Genomic DNA, 17838 nt, shown 5'->3' with positions numbered 1-17838 from the left:
ATAAAAAAACTATTAGCAGGATATAAAATTAATATTCAGAAATTGGCTGCAATTTTATACATCAATAACAAACTATTGGAAAGAGAAATTTTAAAAAGCAATTCCATTTACAGTTGTATCAAAAAGAATAAAATACCTAGGAATAAATTTAACCAAGGAAGTAAAAGACCTGTACTCAGAAAACTATTGGACACTAAAGAAAAAAATTGAAAATATAAATAAATGGAAGGCTATACGGTGCTCATGGATAGGAATAATTAACATCATTAAAATGTCTATACTGCCCAAAGCAATCTACAGATTCAATGCAATCCCTATCAAAATACCAATAGCATTTTTCACAGAACTAGAACAAATAATCCTAAAATTTATATGAAAGCAAAAAAGACCCTGAATAGCCACAGCAATCCTGAGAAAGAACAAAGTTGGTATCATGTTACCTGATACAAACTATACTACAAAGCTATGGTAATCGAAACAGAATGGTACTGGCATAAAAACTGATACATAGATCAATGGAACAGACTAGAGAGTCCAAAAATAAATCCACACCTATGTGGTCAATTAATCTATGACACAGGAAGCAAGAATTATCAATGGGGTAAAGACAGTATCTTCAAAAATGGTCAAGAAAACTGGACAGTTACATGCAAAAAATGACAATGGATCATTTTGTAAGTTATATAAATGTCTAATTACTATTTGTACATCGGAAACTAATACAGTATTATATAATAACTGTAAATAAAAAAGAAAAAAAGAAAAAGGCCCTTGGTAGTGTGTCTCAGTGGTTAGTGTTGTCCCCTGCACTGGTGAAAGGGTCACAGGTTTGATTCTGTCAGGGCACATTCCCAGGCTGCAGGTTTGATCCCAGTTGGGGCGAGTATAGGAGGGAACCAACTGATTTTTATCACATTGTTGTTTCTATCTTTTCGTTCCTCTCTAGAATCTATAAAAAAACCCCAAATCCTCAGGTGAGAATTAAAGAAAAGAAAAAAAATGGGGTATAGTCTTCAACTGTTACTGTTGAATTTTCTTCATTTCTGTCAGTTTGTGCTTCATGTATTTTGGTTCTCTGTTATTAGCTGCACATATTTATGATGTTTATATTTTGATGCACTGACCCCTTTATCATTATAAAATGTCCCCTCTTTATCTCTAGTAACATTTTCCTTTTTAAAGTCTATTTAAAGTTACATTGTTGCTGACGCATAGATAATCCTATGATGGTTGCATCTGTATTGAACACGTACAAACATTTTTTTCTTGTCATTATTCACTAAACAATACAGTATAAAAACTATATAGCATTTACATTGTATTAAGTACTGTAAGTATTCCAGAGATTTAAAGTATAAGGGAGGATGTGTGTAGGTTATATGTAAATACTACACCATTTTATATAAAGAACTTGAGCAGTCATGGATTGTGGTATCAGCAGGGAGTCCTATAACCAATTCCCCATGGATACTAAGAATGACTATCCTCTTTTGTAAGTCAGAACAGGTATTACGTGTTCAACAGGCATGCAAAATAAAACATCTTAAATTAACATGTATAAAAGTAATTTTATAAATATAATTCCATAACCATGAAGAGGAAGAGATGATTCCATGAAAATGTTTAGCAGGTATAACTGAAAAGTTATTTTAACAGCATAAAAATGATACAAATTCAAACTTTTTACAAAAAAATATTAATTGAAAATTATATACTAAAAATATAATTGAATTAATCTCACCCATTTAAAATAATTGTAAATAACCAAGTCAGAGAAGCAAAAATATACTTACAAAAAATGGGACTTTTATCTTTTTAGCACTAATATTTAAGAACAAATAAGAACAAGTTTCACTTAAAATGAACCCAATTTTTCCTTTAGCTAATTCTATTATTCCCATTTTGTTTATTCAGCAAAATAGTTAAATGACTTCCAATTATAAAGACAGGTTAACATTGTTATAGTTTTTACCAAGGTAATAACTTTTAGAAAGCTTTCAATTAAAAAAAAAAATCCATTCAATAGGGAAAAACCCCCAATCCTCTTTATTAACCTCACTGTATATTTAGAAAGGAGTGAAAAACAAACATATTTCCTGGGACACAAAACTGTACCAAAAGTATTTCCTTACAAAGTAATTTCACAGACCAATACAACTGGACTTACTTACGCAAAGACGTATACATTGACAGGTTAGCTTTGATTAATACACAATTCAATTGTGTTTGAAGCAACTTTCTAGCAGGGCCTTATTGCATTAATGTGGAAGTGTACAACTTCTTTAACCCTTTAAAAATAGTAATAAAAAATTACAAAATAATGCAAATGTAGAATTAAGGCTGAGACTATATAATCTAGTATTAACAGAGTCAAACAATACTTATAAAAATGGGTGCCGCGGTATATTTTATATATACAAAGGGTAAGTCTTTAGAAATTTAAAATGCTACTGCTGTCTCAAGTTCACTCATGAAGTTAATATTTATCCATGTATCTTAACATGTGAATCCCCAGATACCAGTGCTGCTTCTACTTTTATTTTGAATTTGCCATTAAGAGTTTCCTCACATATTTAAAATTAAATACCTAACCTCTGGAACTTTCCTTAGACACAACCAACAAAACAGTTTTGTTAAATAAATTCACACAGAAGTAATAAAAAGGTTTGCTTCCAAGAAATAGTTCTAGGATATCCATAGTAATCATACTGAAAAATAGTACATACAATTTTCTTCAAGATTAATAAATGCATGTGCCAGTTTTACAGTCACTGCCATATGTGCACATTTTCCTCTGACACATTTGCAAGATAATGATAACCAAAGGGCATGTTCACTGGAATAATTACAGTAAATCCATATTGTCCAGTGAGATTCATAAAATTGAATGGCTGCTTCCAGTCCCATCTGGACAGACATGGAAATGAATGCCCCAGATTCTTGTACTGTCCCCAGAAATATTCAGTCTGGTAAGTCACCTCCTCAGTCTTCTGAAACAGCTGCAGAAAGCAGGGCATTCTTTCTGAGACCAAAGGTCCCCTCTTCTCTGTCACCTTTCACACATTTGTTTTGGTTATAGTCCTGGTCATAATGGAAAAAACACACACACATAATAAATGGATCAAAGTTTTCCTTTCCCAAACTCCCTCATCAGACCTGTATGGTTAAATATTGAATGGAACTATGTTCTATTAATTATGATAATTTCTTGGTGTAAACAGATTTAACTAAATCTTTGTATATAATCACTTCTTTGACATGTATGCCAGAAAGAAAAAAAAGTAAGAAAGCCTTAAAATAAAAGCAGTAAACATATATAAAAGACAAGGTAATTTGTACCACAGTTCTTTTTTTTCTTTTTTAAAAACATATCTTTATTGATTTTCAGAGAGAGGAAAGGAGGGGGAGAGAAAGAGATAGAAACATCAATGATGAGAGAGTCATTGATCGGCTGCCTAGCCCGCAACCCAGGCATGTGCTCTGACCGAGAATTGAACCCCAATCTCCTGGATCCTAGGTCGATGCTCAACCGCTGAGCCATGCCCGGCCGGGCGTATATACCACAGTTCTTAACAATAGTGTATCTCAGACCCCAAATATGAAGATTTTCACTTATCCCCCTTTTCCTTAAATAAAATTACAATTTGAAAAATTATCAACAATTATAATGCTTATTACAAAAAAGTTACAAAATAAAGGCGATCCCTGGAAATTTCTCTCCCACATATTTTTTCTTTTACATTTTCTTCTTTCTAGGATTCCTAGTAGTCTGAACTGGTTCTCTATGTCTCCTCCTTTGTTGTCACTTATTTTTTTTTTGGTAGGAAGTTTCTTTGACTTAAGTCCTTTGAATTTTTAATTTCAGCAACAGTATTTGTAATCTATAATCTTGTCCTGTCGGTATCTCCTAATACACTCTGAGTTTCGTGAAGACAACTCCTTCTGCAATCTTACTGAAAATTATAAAATTTAAAGAGAGTTTGGTTCAATTATCTTCCAGAGTTGTTTTTGCAATTTATCTTAGATTTTTCTCTCACATGCATATGCCTGATGACTCTTGGTTTTATAATTATGTTTAAAAAAGAGGATTGTGTCACTGGTCTGGATTTCTTCACCTGTTACAAAAACAGAACTATTTGCCCATCTAGTCTCCTTTCTCAGTGGAAATTTTAAGCGGGGCAGGGCAGAGCAGGGTCAATGGGCCAGCAGGCTTTGCTTTAAGTGCGTGGCTGGAGCACGTGATCAAGACAAATAGTGAAAAATAAAAGAAAGGAAATTAGAAAATCCAGAAAAATTAATAACATCCAAGAAACAGTTTAAATAAGAACTGGATTAAAATTTAACATCATTTTAAGAACTGATACAGTATGGAAGATTTATTTGATCCTGATGTTTGGAACACTGACTGGTGACCTAGAACTTTAGAGAAGGAATTTAATCCAAGCACACAACTTTGCCTACTGCTAATTGTTTACATAGCCATAAAAATGTATGTGGTTTACTGACCTCTACCTTTGAAAAAAGCATGGAGGATTTGGTTTTGGCTGCAGGACAGAATACAATGAAATAATCACAATAAAGAAAAAGTTCTAAAATAATTCAGAACAATTCAGTTCAAAAGTCATTAGGTGGGCAAGACAAACCTCCACACCAAAGGGCTGGGTGAGCTGTACTGTCTGAAAGCTGATAAGACAGACCTAAATATAAAATGGAGGCAAAAACAGAATAATTAAAACTAAACAGTTAAAACAAAGGTTGCCTCTAGGGAATGGGATAAGGTAAAGATGGATAGGATACAAGATTTCATTATCATAAGCTCTTTCTATACCTGTGCTGTCCAATCTGGTAGCCACTAGCCACATGTGGCTCCAGAGCACTTGCAAGGTAGCTAGTCCTAACATAGATTTGTTGTCTTCAGGATTTCAAAGACTTTGTATGAAAAAAAGAATTTAAAATACCTCAGCAATAATTTTTCATGCTGTTTACATGTTATAATGATAATATTTTATATACTGGATTCAGTAACATCTATTATTAAAATTAATCTCAGGCCTAGCCGATGTGGCTCAGCGGTTGAGCGATGACCCATGATCCGGGGATAGCAGTTTGATTCCTGGTTAGGGCACATGCCAGGCTGTGGGCTTGGTCCCTGGTGGGGAGCATGCAGGAGGCAGCCAATCAATGACTCTCGCATCATTGATGTTTCTCTCTCTCCCCCTCTCTGAAATCAAGAGACATATTAAAAAAAATTAGTATCAGTTTCTTAATATGGCTCCTAGAAAGTTTCGAATTGCACATATGGCTCACAGTACAGTACAACACAGTATTAACCATTTGATTTATATGATGTATGACTATATAAATTAGAGTACTACTACTAACAACAACATGATAAACTAAAAAACTTTAGCCTACACCAGCTCTGAAATGCACAAAATGTTAATTAACAAGATCCAAAGCAGTGACATCTGTAGTAGTGCTGTTGTAACTGTAGGGACTTGGGCTAATTCAGTGCTGAGGCTATGATGTAGCTTCAAGTATAGGTACTTTAGTTTAGAACTACTAAACAGGAATTTCTTCATTAGTCTCTCAGAAAACTGGAAAAAATGCTCCCCATCTTTAATAAAACACTTATTTAAAAATTATGGGAAACCTACATATAAAAGCTTCAGTAATTATAACATTTTGTCCAATCTATTTTGCTATCCTAGCACATATTTTTCCTCCTGCATTATTTTAGAGTATATCCCTGACACCATATTATTTAACTAATAAATACTTTAGTATACATTTCTAATATATATTTATTTTACTGTAAATACTATGATGTTGTTATATATAAAATTAATAATTTCTTAATATAGCTAATATACAAGTGATATTATAATTTCTCCAAATTTTTTCAAAGCTGTCATTCTAAAGATTCAAATCTAGATCCATAAAAAGGCTACATACTACATTTGATATCTTTCAATCACTTTTATTCTACAACAAACCATCTTTTATGTCATTGATTTATTAACAAAAGCAATCATCTTTCTGTACAATGTCCTATTTGACAATCTGGATTTGGCTGACTGCTTTCAGGAGGTATCATTTAACTTGTTCCTAAAGTCCCCTGATCTCCTATACCACTTATTAAATAAAGCCTTTCTCAAATTTGTGAGATTTAAACTCTTAATGCCTTAAGGCATCTATTATATGGAATGAATTATGTTCCTACCCACGCACTTTACTTTTATTCACCCAGCAATACATAGCACAAAATGAGCATTTAGATATTTACTGCATAAATGTAGAATATGTAGACAGAAAGAGCATGGAATACTAACTCCTAACACCACAGTCTCAAAGGAACTCCTCCTCTAAGGTCAACATGAGACACGTATACAGGCAAAGTCTGTATTTAAACTTTTTAAATAATATACAAGAAAGCCTTGTACCATGGTACCCTTCTTTGTGATGGCCTTACTGATATCTAATCTAAAAAGGATAGTTTTCTTACCATTGAGTCAGGCTGCAAACAACTTGGTTGGTGTTTTGGTGAGCTATCTAAATGGTATCTGATTTTCCAAACCAAACATTATAAGGAATTTTAAAATAAGTAATGTACAAATGATTTTGCATATTCTGTACTTATCAAGTTGCTGATTCTGTGAAGCAGAATGCAGTGTATTTGAAAGTTAAGTCAAACAGAAAAGCAATTTAAATCTTAACACTGACTTTTAATGTAACAAAAATAAACTATTAAACTTTCCACATAATTAGCAAAAATCATTTAGAAAACTGGAGTATCCTAGGACAATATACTGATTATGACTTCCTCCCATCACTTAGTTCAATTAAAAAAAAGTACTAATTCTGGCTCAAGGAGGAAATTAGAAATAAACTCATGCCATTTTTTAAAGGATAATGAGACAAGAGCTTTGATAAACTAACCAATGATAACTCTCAGGTCATAAATAGACTCACCTATTTTGTCTTGTAACTTCTCTTCTCATTCTTTTAGCAGGAATTGGACAATCTGGCATTTCAACCTTTGTTGGATGACATAATGAATCATTACACTTACGTGTGGGAGTCATACCTATAAAGGCAGAAAATTAACTTTTAAAAGATTGGAATTATAAACAAGAAAAGCAAATGCATCTTGCTCGGGCGGTGTGGCTCAGTGGTTGGAGGTTGAGGTTGGATTCACAGTCAGGGCACATGCTTGGGTTGTGGGCTCGATCCCCAGTAGGGGGGGTGCAGGAGGCAACTGATAGATGATTCTCTCTCATCATTGATGTTTCTCTCTCTCTCTCCCTCTCCCTTTCTCTCTCTGAAATCAATAAAATCATATTTAAAAAAGAAAGAAAAGCAAATACATCTTAAGTTATAGAAAAAGAATTTATAAATAATACTGAGAATGATTCTTACTACTCCTGCTGAGAGAATAGTTTACCATTTATCAGATGACTTAAGAGGTCAGGAGTGTCTATAGATTTAAGTTCTGGATCATTTGCATTCTTTCTTCTTATAGTTAAACCTCTTTAATCAAAAATATTTATCTTCATGCAGCAAAAGTAGACATTAACAAAAAGTAAGCACATACCTAGTTGTTGCTCCATTAGCTTCAGAGTTTTCTCTCGTTCATCAAGTTCTTGTTTTTTCTTCTTCATCTCAGGAGACTGAAGGTGGTTTAACTGACTGTCAAGTTCCTTGTTCAGACTGTTCAACTTGTCTAGAGCATTACGATACTGTTGAAGAAGATCTGCAAAGAACCCAGACACTTGATTAAAACTACTGATATCATATCAAATTAGGGATTTAGGAAAGAAGAATTAGCAACACTGTGGAACTACTTTTAAAGCCACAAAACGTTCAATGTAAACAAATGAAATAAAAAGGCACATTTAGACCCCAGCAAAAGACTGTTGATTTGTTAAATTTTAATTATCTTCAATTGCTTGACTTTAATAAATTTATTTCTGTATAAGGAGTTTTCTACATTAAAGTGCTCTGTAAATGAGATCACTCACTCAGTCAATGTTTATATCCTGTTTAATATTCAGTATTCAATCTAATTCCACATAGACAAATTTGAGGGGGGTACAAATGCATTAAATATAGTACTGTTAAAAAATTACTGCTTCTAACAGGCATGACTGTTACCTTAAACACAGCTTTCAAAAATGTACTTTTGTTAAATAATTTTTAAAAAATTTAACTTTCCTTATATTACTTGTCTTAAAATGTATATTATCAAATTCAAAATTATTTATCACCTGTCTATATGATTTATTAGACATTAAATATTAAATACAATGACTACACACTCTAGTCCAGGGATTACCACAGGCCAACAATGCTTTATACAATTTTAAATGGTGATTCTAAATGATTATATAAATACCTTCATACTACCCATGATTTTGCCTCTTGGCTCAGAAAGCCTAAAATATTTACTATCTGGCCCTTTGAGATGCTAGTCACATACAAAAATGATCAATATTCATGGGAATGAACATATAAACACCTAAACATTTAACAAATATATATAGAAAGTAGTTTGCATATAAAACTATGATAGAAATTATTTAAGAGTCAGGGTACATTAGATATAACATGAGATATTCTATACTTTAAGAGTCAAGAACAGTATTTGAAAACTATCAAGCATTCTGGGAATCTACACTTAGAATGAATGAGCAAATACACATGCATGCGTATCTGTATATGCTTATGAATATATTCACATATTTAAATACAAATTCTATGTGTGTAACTGAGTGATGACAAGATCCTTATGCTTCTAAATTCTTTATGGCTTATTGGGAACTCTTAAAGGTATATAGAAAAAAAACTGGTTTTCTGGTCTGGTAGTACTTCCAATTTCATAGTAAAAAAATGTTTTCTACATGCATAAAATAATACTTACTTTATATGTGAATGAGTTACAAAATTATGTCCACACCTATATGTCATTGACGCTGCACTTCCTCAGGTCATTAAGGATTGAAATCCTATTTGTATTCAAATGTTTTAATAGAACATTAGCCTTGTTATTTATAAGCAGAAAGATGGAATATTAAATATTTCCTATTAAATGCAGCACTAACAGTAGGTTCATATTTTATGCATAAAATGGATAGTAGCAATTTAATTTAAAAAACCTTTATTAACCTCCAATTTTTTGTATATGAAATCATGGTGTCTATAAAAGTCTTTCCTGACTCATTTAGCAGAATTTTGCCAAAGAGAAAAATTCAAAATTCACATTCAATTCTGTTTATAAATTTAGAGTTTTCATAATATTTGTTGTCTAAAATTTTTTATCTAAAAAAACAAAACGAAAACACAAAACTAATGAAGCTTTACTATGAAAATAGCAAAATACTTTTAAAAATCAGTTTATATAAAGGGAAGAAAGCTCCAATTACAATGCATTAACTTCTGCATGATACATATTTAAAAAGATAAAAAATTATTTCAATGTATTTAGGGGAATTACTACAGAAGCAAAGCTACTAAAAATAATACAAAAGAATTGAAAGTGTATCTGAAAGGCTATGATTAGGCAAGTTAAGGTTGCTTAGAAGGCAGAAGCAACTTTCTCACCACTGGAAGATTTAAGCAATTAGATGGGTGGGTAGACGACTTTACTAAAAATATTTAGGTATTTTCAAACTTTGTGTTCTACACGATTCTAAGAACATACTGGCAAAAAATTGATATGAAGTGATGACGGGAAAAAATTATGTGAAAAAATTATACTAGAATCTCTGTCTTGATCTGTTCCAAAATAATCTACCTGGGGAGAGGAGGAGGGAAACAAGTTGTGAGAGGGGTAGTAGATATAGCCGAAGTAAGAGTACCTAGGTGATAGGTCCATGGGAATTCATTATATGCTTGATTTATTTCCATAATAAAACAAAACAAAATATCCTTGCCCTGAAAACCACAGCACTAAATCTTGGTCACTGTTTCTAAAAACATTAAGAATGGTTTAACTTAAAAAGAACACAAAACAACAAAAACCCCAATGAACGGATAGTAATAATTGAGAGTGTAAATATTAGAATAAATGAAACATGATACAATAAAGTATAAATAATGTCTAAGCTGGCCTACATATTTGGAATATATGAACAGAATAAAAGTGTTAATGAATTTGGTGAGATCATGATTATAAACTATATACTGATTACTTACTGGTTATTTAAAAAGATTTTCCTTTCTTCAGTTGCTATTAAAGGTTGTCCTTTCTTTCTCCTGTCTATATCCTGGCTTCTACAATGTCCATACTTATTTTAGTAATTTTTTAAAAAGTATTTCTACTTCCATCTCAGCTTTTTCTTGTCTTTTCATTCAACAAGTCTGCAGGTTTAATTTTTAACATGTGTGATATTTGTATTTATATTTTCTAACAACTTTCCATTTTACATTGTAATAGGCATTTCCCAGGTCATAAGTTCAGTTAAAGCACTTAACATTTCTAATGTTTTGCTTAAAAAACAAGGCTGCAGTATTCATCTGAATAAAAAAAGTCTTGTCTGTTTTTAGGATTTATTTAAGCACATTTCCTAGAAAATCAATTACTGGTTCAAAGAACATGAGTATTAAAAAACAATTATTAAGTTTTTCTGATTATAAAAGTGACACACTGTTCATTGGGGCAGAACTGGAAAAATATATAGAAAAGGATACTATTTAAAAAATCTAAGTGTCTTTGCTTTTTCTTTTTTAAATTGATTTTAGAGAGGAAAGGGGGGAGAGAGGGAGGGAGGGGAGAGAGAGAGATAAATATCAATGTGAGAGAGAAACACTGATCAGCTGCCTCCTGCACGTACCCCAACTGGTGATGGAACCTGCAACCTGGGTATGTGCCCTGACCGTGAATCAAACCTGCCACCTTTTTTTTTTTTTTTTTTTAAATATACCTTTATTGATTTCAGAGAGGAAAGGAGAGGGAGAGAGAGAAACATTAATGACGAGAGAGTCACTGATCGGCTGCCTCCTGCATGCCCCCGACTGGGGATCGAGCCTGCAACCCGGGCATGTGTCCTGACCAGGAATCGAAACCCGATCGCCTGGATCCTAGGTCGACGCTTAACCACTGAGCCATGCCTGGGCGGGCAACCTGCCACCTTTTGGTACACAGGATGATGTTCCAATCAACTGAGCCACACTGGCTAGGGCTAAGTGTCTTTGTTTTTTAATGAAAGAACTTAATTTACATGTCACTCAAAGTCTTCTTTCTAATCATCTTATTTTGTAACATGTAAATATTCACTTTTTTTCCTTCTGGTTTTGCTCTGATTTGCTGTTACCTCATATTAAATACTATAATGCAAAACGCTGTGTAGGCAAAATTATTAAGAAGACAAACAATCTGCTTTTAATTGTGCTAGTACAATTTTTTTGGTGGTAGTCTAGTTGAAAATTGCTTTTTCTCTGCAAATATCCCACGAGGCACTAGAAGGAGGTTCCTTGAAGCTCTGTCCTATATGATCTTTACTATGCTGGCTGATTCAGGAGGGAAAATCTCTAGGAGCTGTGAAGTCTGAGCTCTGTTACAAGTTGCACTCCCGGGTGAAGGTGCACGGATCTCAAGGCTGCTGAGCCATTCCTGGTTTTGTCTTGGCTGTTTCCAATCTCCTTTGAATCTGTGATTTCTTCCCCTTTCCTTCCAATACATTCCAGTTTTGCTTCAAGTGGTCAGGGCTGGCTGCTATTGCTTACAACCAAAAGTACTTTATACATATCAGTAATCTTAAACTGTCTCATTTGACTTTAAAAAATTATGTGTCAAATATTTGAGTTCTTATTGTTGAACCATAGTCTATATATGGGATGCATCTTTAAAGATATATATCAAGAAGGCTAAGTAACTCTTTTATTTTTGAAATCCTTGTATTATGTCAACCTTACATATATAAACAACCCAATAGAGCACAGAAATCTTTAATTACAATCTTTTGTTCCCTAAGATCTATAGGTAGTGCCTTACTGTTCCATTGACATTCAGATGCCCAGGTAAACTAGAAATTCTGTAAATAAGGCACCTGTGTATTTTAAAAGTTCCACAGGTAGTTCTTTTTTTTTGGAACACTGCCATAAACTGTAGTGCTAGAGTGATAAGGGTTGAGGCTTTTTTATGTTGATTCACTGCTTTTTTTCAGATTTCTTATCAGTTTATATAGATGTTCATTTATTGTCTACGCAGGTTTCTGCAAGCATTCAATGCCATCATAAGCTGAAGTATGAACCTTTGTATTGTATATAATTTTAATATTCTATATATTATGATATTTTGACATCTTTAAAAAAACCTTCTGGCTGGGAAAGAGACTGCCCCTGCCAGAGTTAGCCAATTCTTGGAGATAGCAAAAGGCCCAGCATGCATTTGATATGCAAACTAACCAATCCAGAGCCAAACCTCCTCTATCTGACCTGTGCACACCAAGAGGCAATATTCCTCTGCCTTATCATCTCAGGGTCAGGTACCAGGCAACTATCTAGAGACCACACCTATAACCCAAAGCCCACTGGAATTACTCAAACTAGTCAATCCTACACTGTTCACCCTGCCATGCCTTGCCTTTCCTGGGGAAACCCCAGTAAGGCTGTGGCCTAAGCACTCTCTTTCCTCTGTCTTCTGCCTTCTGATCATGTTGGTGTTTTCCCATGTGGCCCTGCAAGGTGTGTGGTGTCTCCTGTGTCTAGGACCTGTGAGTGTAATGAACTTTGTTTTCCTGAGCCTCTCCTGTCTCCTGTTACAGCTGCACCTGAATGACCATCTCATAAAAGAATATAAAACAACCTTCTTCCCACTATGTTTCCCACCTACTATTTTGAACATTGCTGGGGGCTGAAGTAATAAACGAAAAGCGAATACGATCCAAATTCCTCAACAGTGGAATAAAGAAATACACTATGGTATATTTACACAAAGGAGTACAATCCTGCAATGTAAGTGAACTACACACATAGTATTAAGTGAACAAAGCCAGGCATACCAGAGTATGCAATGCATGATTTCCTTCACATAGGCATGAAAATAAACAAAACTAACCTATGCTGTTTTAGGTTAAGAAAGTTGTTATCTTGCCTGGCTGGTGTGACTCAGTTGTTGAGCATCAATCCAAGAGGTCGCTGCTGGTTCGATTCCTGGTCTGTGCACACACCAGGGTGGCAGCTCAATCCTCATGCAAGAGGCAGCCGATTAATGTTTCTATCTCTCTCTCCCTTCTCCCTCTCCCTTCCTTTCTCTCTAAAAATCAATAAAAACATATTAAAAAAGAAAAAAAAAGAATTTGTTATCCTTTGAAGAGAGGGCTGGGCAGTGACTAGAAAAGGGCTTGAGAACTTCTGTGGTGCTAATAATGTTCAACTTCTTAATACAGGGGCTGTGTTCATTTTGTGAAAATTTATCAAGTGGTATACTTATGAAATGTACACATATCTATATGTTTATCATACTTTAATAAAGTTAACAACAAAATGTGTTATATACACACAACAGAATATTATTCAGCCTTAAAAAGAAAGGGTATTCTGACACATGCTATAACATGAATGCACCTGGAAGACATTATGCTAAGTGAAATAAGCCAGTCACAAAAGGACAAATATTCTATGAGTCCACTTATATAATGTGCCTAGAATACTCAATTCACAGAAGAAAAAAAAACCCTAGTAGTTGCCAGGGGCACAGGGGCATGGAAGCAAGAGGAGTTGCTGTTCAATGGGTACAGAGTTTCAGTTTTGCAAAATGACAACAGGTTTGGAGATTAGTTGCACAACAATGTGAATGTACTTAACACTACTGAACTGTACATTTTAAAATGGTTAAGGTGATAAATTTTATATTATGTGTATTTACCATTTTTTATAAAATAGTAACAATAACAACTACATTTTGCTGAAAAAGTAGATATCTAAGCATATTAGAACTATATAAAATTAAGAGCAAATAGGCTCTAAGGTAACAGCCTGTAGGGGACCTCCTGGAAAAGCACAGGTAACCCCTGAACAACACACGGTTAGGGGTGCTGACCACCTCCCCTCAACCTCTGGATACCAAGATCCACAGATGCCCAAGTTTCTCATATAAAATGGTGTAGAATAATGCATACAGTTAGCCCTCACACCTGTGAATTCCCAACTGCAAATGGAAAAAACTGTTTTCGATCTGCTGTTGGTTGGATCCAAAAATGCAAAACCTGGGGATATGGAGGGCCACTGCATATTTAGTGAAAATAATCCACATGTAAGTAGGCCCATGCAGTTCAAACCTGTGTTGTTCCAGGGTCACCTGTATGTACACTTCACAGCACAGATGTAAAAACAATTCTATTGGCTGACTAGAAACAAGGTGACAGTTTATAGAAGCGAAAATGGGGGAGGGAGGTCCCACGTCATGAATAAAAACATCTTATTCATACTTAATCCTGGTTAATTTTTCATGTTAGAACATCAACACACAAGCCTCAAATAAAGGATTAAAGTCAAATAAGAAACTGTTATTTAAGTACTTATTTAACCTACCTATTTGTTGCCCTAAGACCAGGCACTGCTTTGGTACTGGAGCTCCAAACACCATTCCCCGAAGTTTGTCCATTGGAGGAGCTTTATTCTGAAGGCCCCCAAACTTCCCATTACTTCGAATGCGATCTCCATCTCTGGTGAGCAGTGTAGGACAGTGTGCAATTTTAACAACCTATTTTAAGCAGATATTAATTAGTGAGTCTATAAAACTTATTTCAGTTGTTCTAAGAAAGGGGAAATCATTTAAGAGTTTTGAGATTAGAAATGATATGCTCATGCTAGTATTTTTATAAGTATTTTAATAAGCTAGTGATGTGTAAGATGAACTGGGGAAAAAACAGAGGCAGGACAATAAACTAGGACGAGTAATTCTCAAGTGTCAGCCTAAATTAGAATACTGACGACACAAATGGCAGAACATGAAACTGGCAGCTTGACAGGTAAGAGGAAGGGAGAGAGGGACCAGCCAGAGCAGTCTGTGCTCTGAAAGCCATGGCAGTATCAAGGTAGCATCAGTAGCTCAATTTCCTTCTGTTAAATGCAAATTTTCCAGATAACCCCCCCCCCCAAAAAAAAAAATTTGCAAAGAGAGAATATTAGGCTGAAGAAAATACAGACTGAAAATCATAGGGCTGAATCTTCAGAGGACAATACTACAATTTCAGTTGCGGGAAGTAACAGAACTAGTAATGTGAGAGTTTGGAGAACTACAATTATGTAGTAAATCCTAAATCGTGGAAAAAAGTAGGTAGGGTTAGTCAAGAATTAAATTCTTCAGTGAAGTGAGAGAATCAAAGAGACACTATATTTAGTATTTCATGATCTTCAAAAATGTTCTTTCAAAAAAGATCTAGGAAATATAAAAAAATTAAATGTTCAACATCAAATGGTATTCAGAGAAGCAAAATTCAAATGAGATATATTCACTGCTCAAAACATTAAAACACGCATATCACACCATACACTACACTGAATGTTGGGAAAGCTATAGAGAAAGGGTATTATACTAATCTGCTCTGGGACAGCCCTCCTAAAAGGAAATGTGACAAGTATTAAACAGCTTAACATCCCGCAGGACCCAGCGATTCTAATTTTAAAAATTTACTCTGAAAAAATAATTGAAGATGTGAACAATGTGCCTTGAATGAAACATAAAAAATTTACAAGTTTCAATAAGTTACAGAAATAATGGCGCAGCCCGGCCGGGAGTGGCTCAGTGGTTGAGCGTCAACCTAGGATCCAGGCGATCAGGGTTTGATTCCCGGTCAGGGCACATGCCCAGGTTGCGGGCTCGAGGCAGCCGATCAATGACTCTCTCATCATTGATGTTTCTATCTCTCTCTCCCTCTCCTTTCCACTCTCTGAAATCAATAAAAATATATTTAAAGAAAAAAAAAATAATGGTGCATATACACAATAAAATAGAATGCATACACTAAGAATGACTGAAAAACATTATAACTTAACATGTAAAAATACCTACCCCAATCTAATATTGAGGGTGAAATAGTCTCTGAATTATAAAAATAAAAGATTAAATAAAACCTTGATATTTTAAAAATGAAAAAGTAGTAGGTCATGTAATAGAAAATCATGACCAGTATTTACACTTCTAATATAATTCCAGGGGTACTTTACAGATGTTTTCCCAACAAATTGGATATTTAAAAAAAAAATTAAATGCAGTAAGATGCCTACTTGAAGAAAACCTGTTGTGAATTCTTTGGTAAAACGAATCAGTAAAACAACACCACCTTCCTTTCTTAGTTTTGGTTTGGATTTTTATGTTTTCTAAAAGTGAACATTAAAAATACAAAGTAGATTCATGTATTATCCATTTATCAGGAGTCAGCCAATGTTTTTAAGGATTTGATACCACTTAATAATAATAAACACACTAAAATTTACAGACTTGTCTATTTTCTTGTTAATAGGCTGATTATATAAGCCTCACGTATAAAGAACATTTTGGCTCCCCTTTTACAACAATTCTGCTAATATTATGTTCATGGACAGTTTTTCAATGCTCAAAGCACCCTTCAGTCTTACAATGCTACTTCACTAGACACTCGATTACGACAAAAAAGGTAATGACAGCAGTGTGCAAATTCAGTGAGTGAACAGCCCTACCTCTGGGAAATACCTATTCACAACTGCTACAGGGACCAGCAAGGGCTAGAATAAAGGAGGGCTGAGGTAATGTAAATGGCATGAAAAATTTAGGAAGAGAAAACAGTAACAAAGACTACTGAAACCTAACAATGTTACCAAGGGATGCCATAAAAGCCTTTTCTCAGAAGAGTTTTAAAACAATATTTAACCCTTGAAATTACATATAACTTAATTCAAAACCTTGGAAGCAAAGAAATCAATACATGTTATACCAATTATGAGGAACATACACTGTACCTGCTTTTGTCAAATATGCTCTATTATGTTTTTTGAAGCTATGTATTGGTATCTTCCATCAGCTCTAAAAAGCGTTCATTCCTTACTTCTTTAAAGACGGCTACGATCCTCTTCTTAGCACTATAATTAGACTTTTTTTTAGATTTTTCTCATTCTGTCCTCTGTGACTCTCAACCTCTTTTTCTTATATTCCTTCTATCTGAGCTGCAGTCTGAGTAATTTTTCTTACCTATTTCCCATGTCACTATTCTCTCTTAAGCTGTTAAACCTGTCTAGTATTTATTATATTTTTTACTTTTTAGAAGCTCTATTTAATTTTTAAGTTGACTTTTTTCCTAATTTTCAACTTTCATTTCTTGAACTACATTAAACATATTTTTTAAAAATTTGCTTATATTCAATATGGAAATTATTTCAGTTCTAAAATAAAGGTGAATCCCTCCAGAGAGAATCTGTGTTTCTCTGATCAGATATCTAAGGACACTATACCAGTTCAGCACCATATGAAACCAAAAGTTTACCTTCAGATTTTTCAGACCATACAAACATTATGAAGGAGGGTTGAAAACAGACACGAGAGCCAATTTGTTTATACTGAATCATCCAGGAAAACGACTTAATGTTTTTTTTCTTCTACTTAACACCAAAGGTTCAAGAGAGGCAGTTTTCTTGCAGTCTCCAGGGGCACTTGGAATTGAGATGGAAGTGACAGGTATGTTTCGCTTACCCTTCCATTAAGGTTTGGCCCTTTGGGGATTCCAGTTTATTGGGAAAGGGTCTTCTATCACTACTGGAGAAACCCACAGATAAATGAGAACTAATACGTTGTTACTGTTTACAGTAACTTTTGGAGTGTTTGTTATGTAGCAATAGATGACTGAAACATGTACTGTGCCT

At 34.1% G+C, this 17838-nt stretch overlaps 1 protein-coding gene across 2 annotated transcripts in view; it reads right to left on the bottom strand.

The window, feature by feature from the left end:
* Nucleotides 1–1546: 1546 nt before the first annotated feature.
* Nucleotides 1547–17838, bottom strand: part of SMCHD1 (structural maintenance of chromosomes flexible hinge domain containing 1) — a gene marked incomplete at its 3' end in the record, with an annotated part of 116322 nt that continues 100030 nt past the window's right edge. The window contains exons 45-48 of one of the 2 annotated variants that reach the window (XM_081148582.1): nucleotides 14533–14704; nucleotides 7595–7753; nucleotides 6973–7087; nucleotides 1547–3081 (exon numbers count right to left, since the gene is read on the bottom strand). In XM_081148582.1, coding sequence (XP_081004708.1) covers nucleotides 3057–3081; nucleotides 6973–7087; nucleotides 7595–7753; nucleotides 14533–14704 — 471 coding nt within the window. Of the gene's footprint in view, nucleotides 3082–6968; nucleotides 7088–7594; nucleotides 7754–14532; nucleotides 14705–17838 lie in introns of those variants that run through there. The other variant, XM_081148583.1, reaches the window with a different exon arrangement.

The sequence above is a fragment of the Miniopterus schreibersii genome (assembly GCF_964146895.1).
Source record: "Miniopterus schreibersii genome assembly, chromosome: 10".
NCBI classification, from domain to species: Eukaryota; Metazoa; Chordata; class Mammalia; order Chiroptera; family Miniopteridae; genus Miniopterus; species Miniopterus schreibersii.
This window is presented reverse-complemented; position numbering and strand designations above follow the sequence as displayed.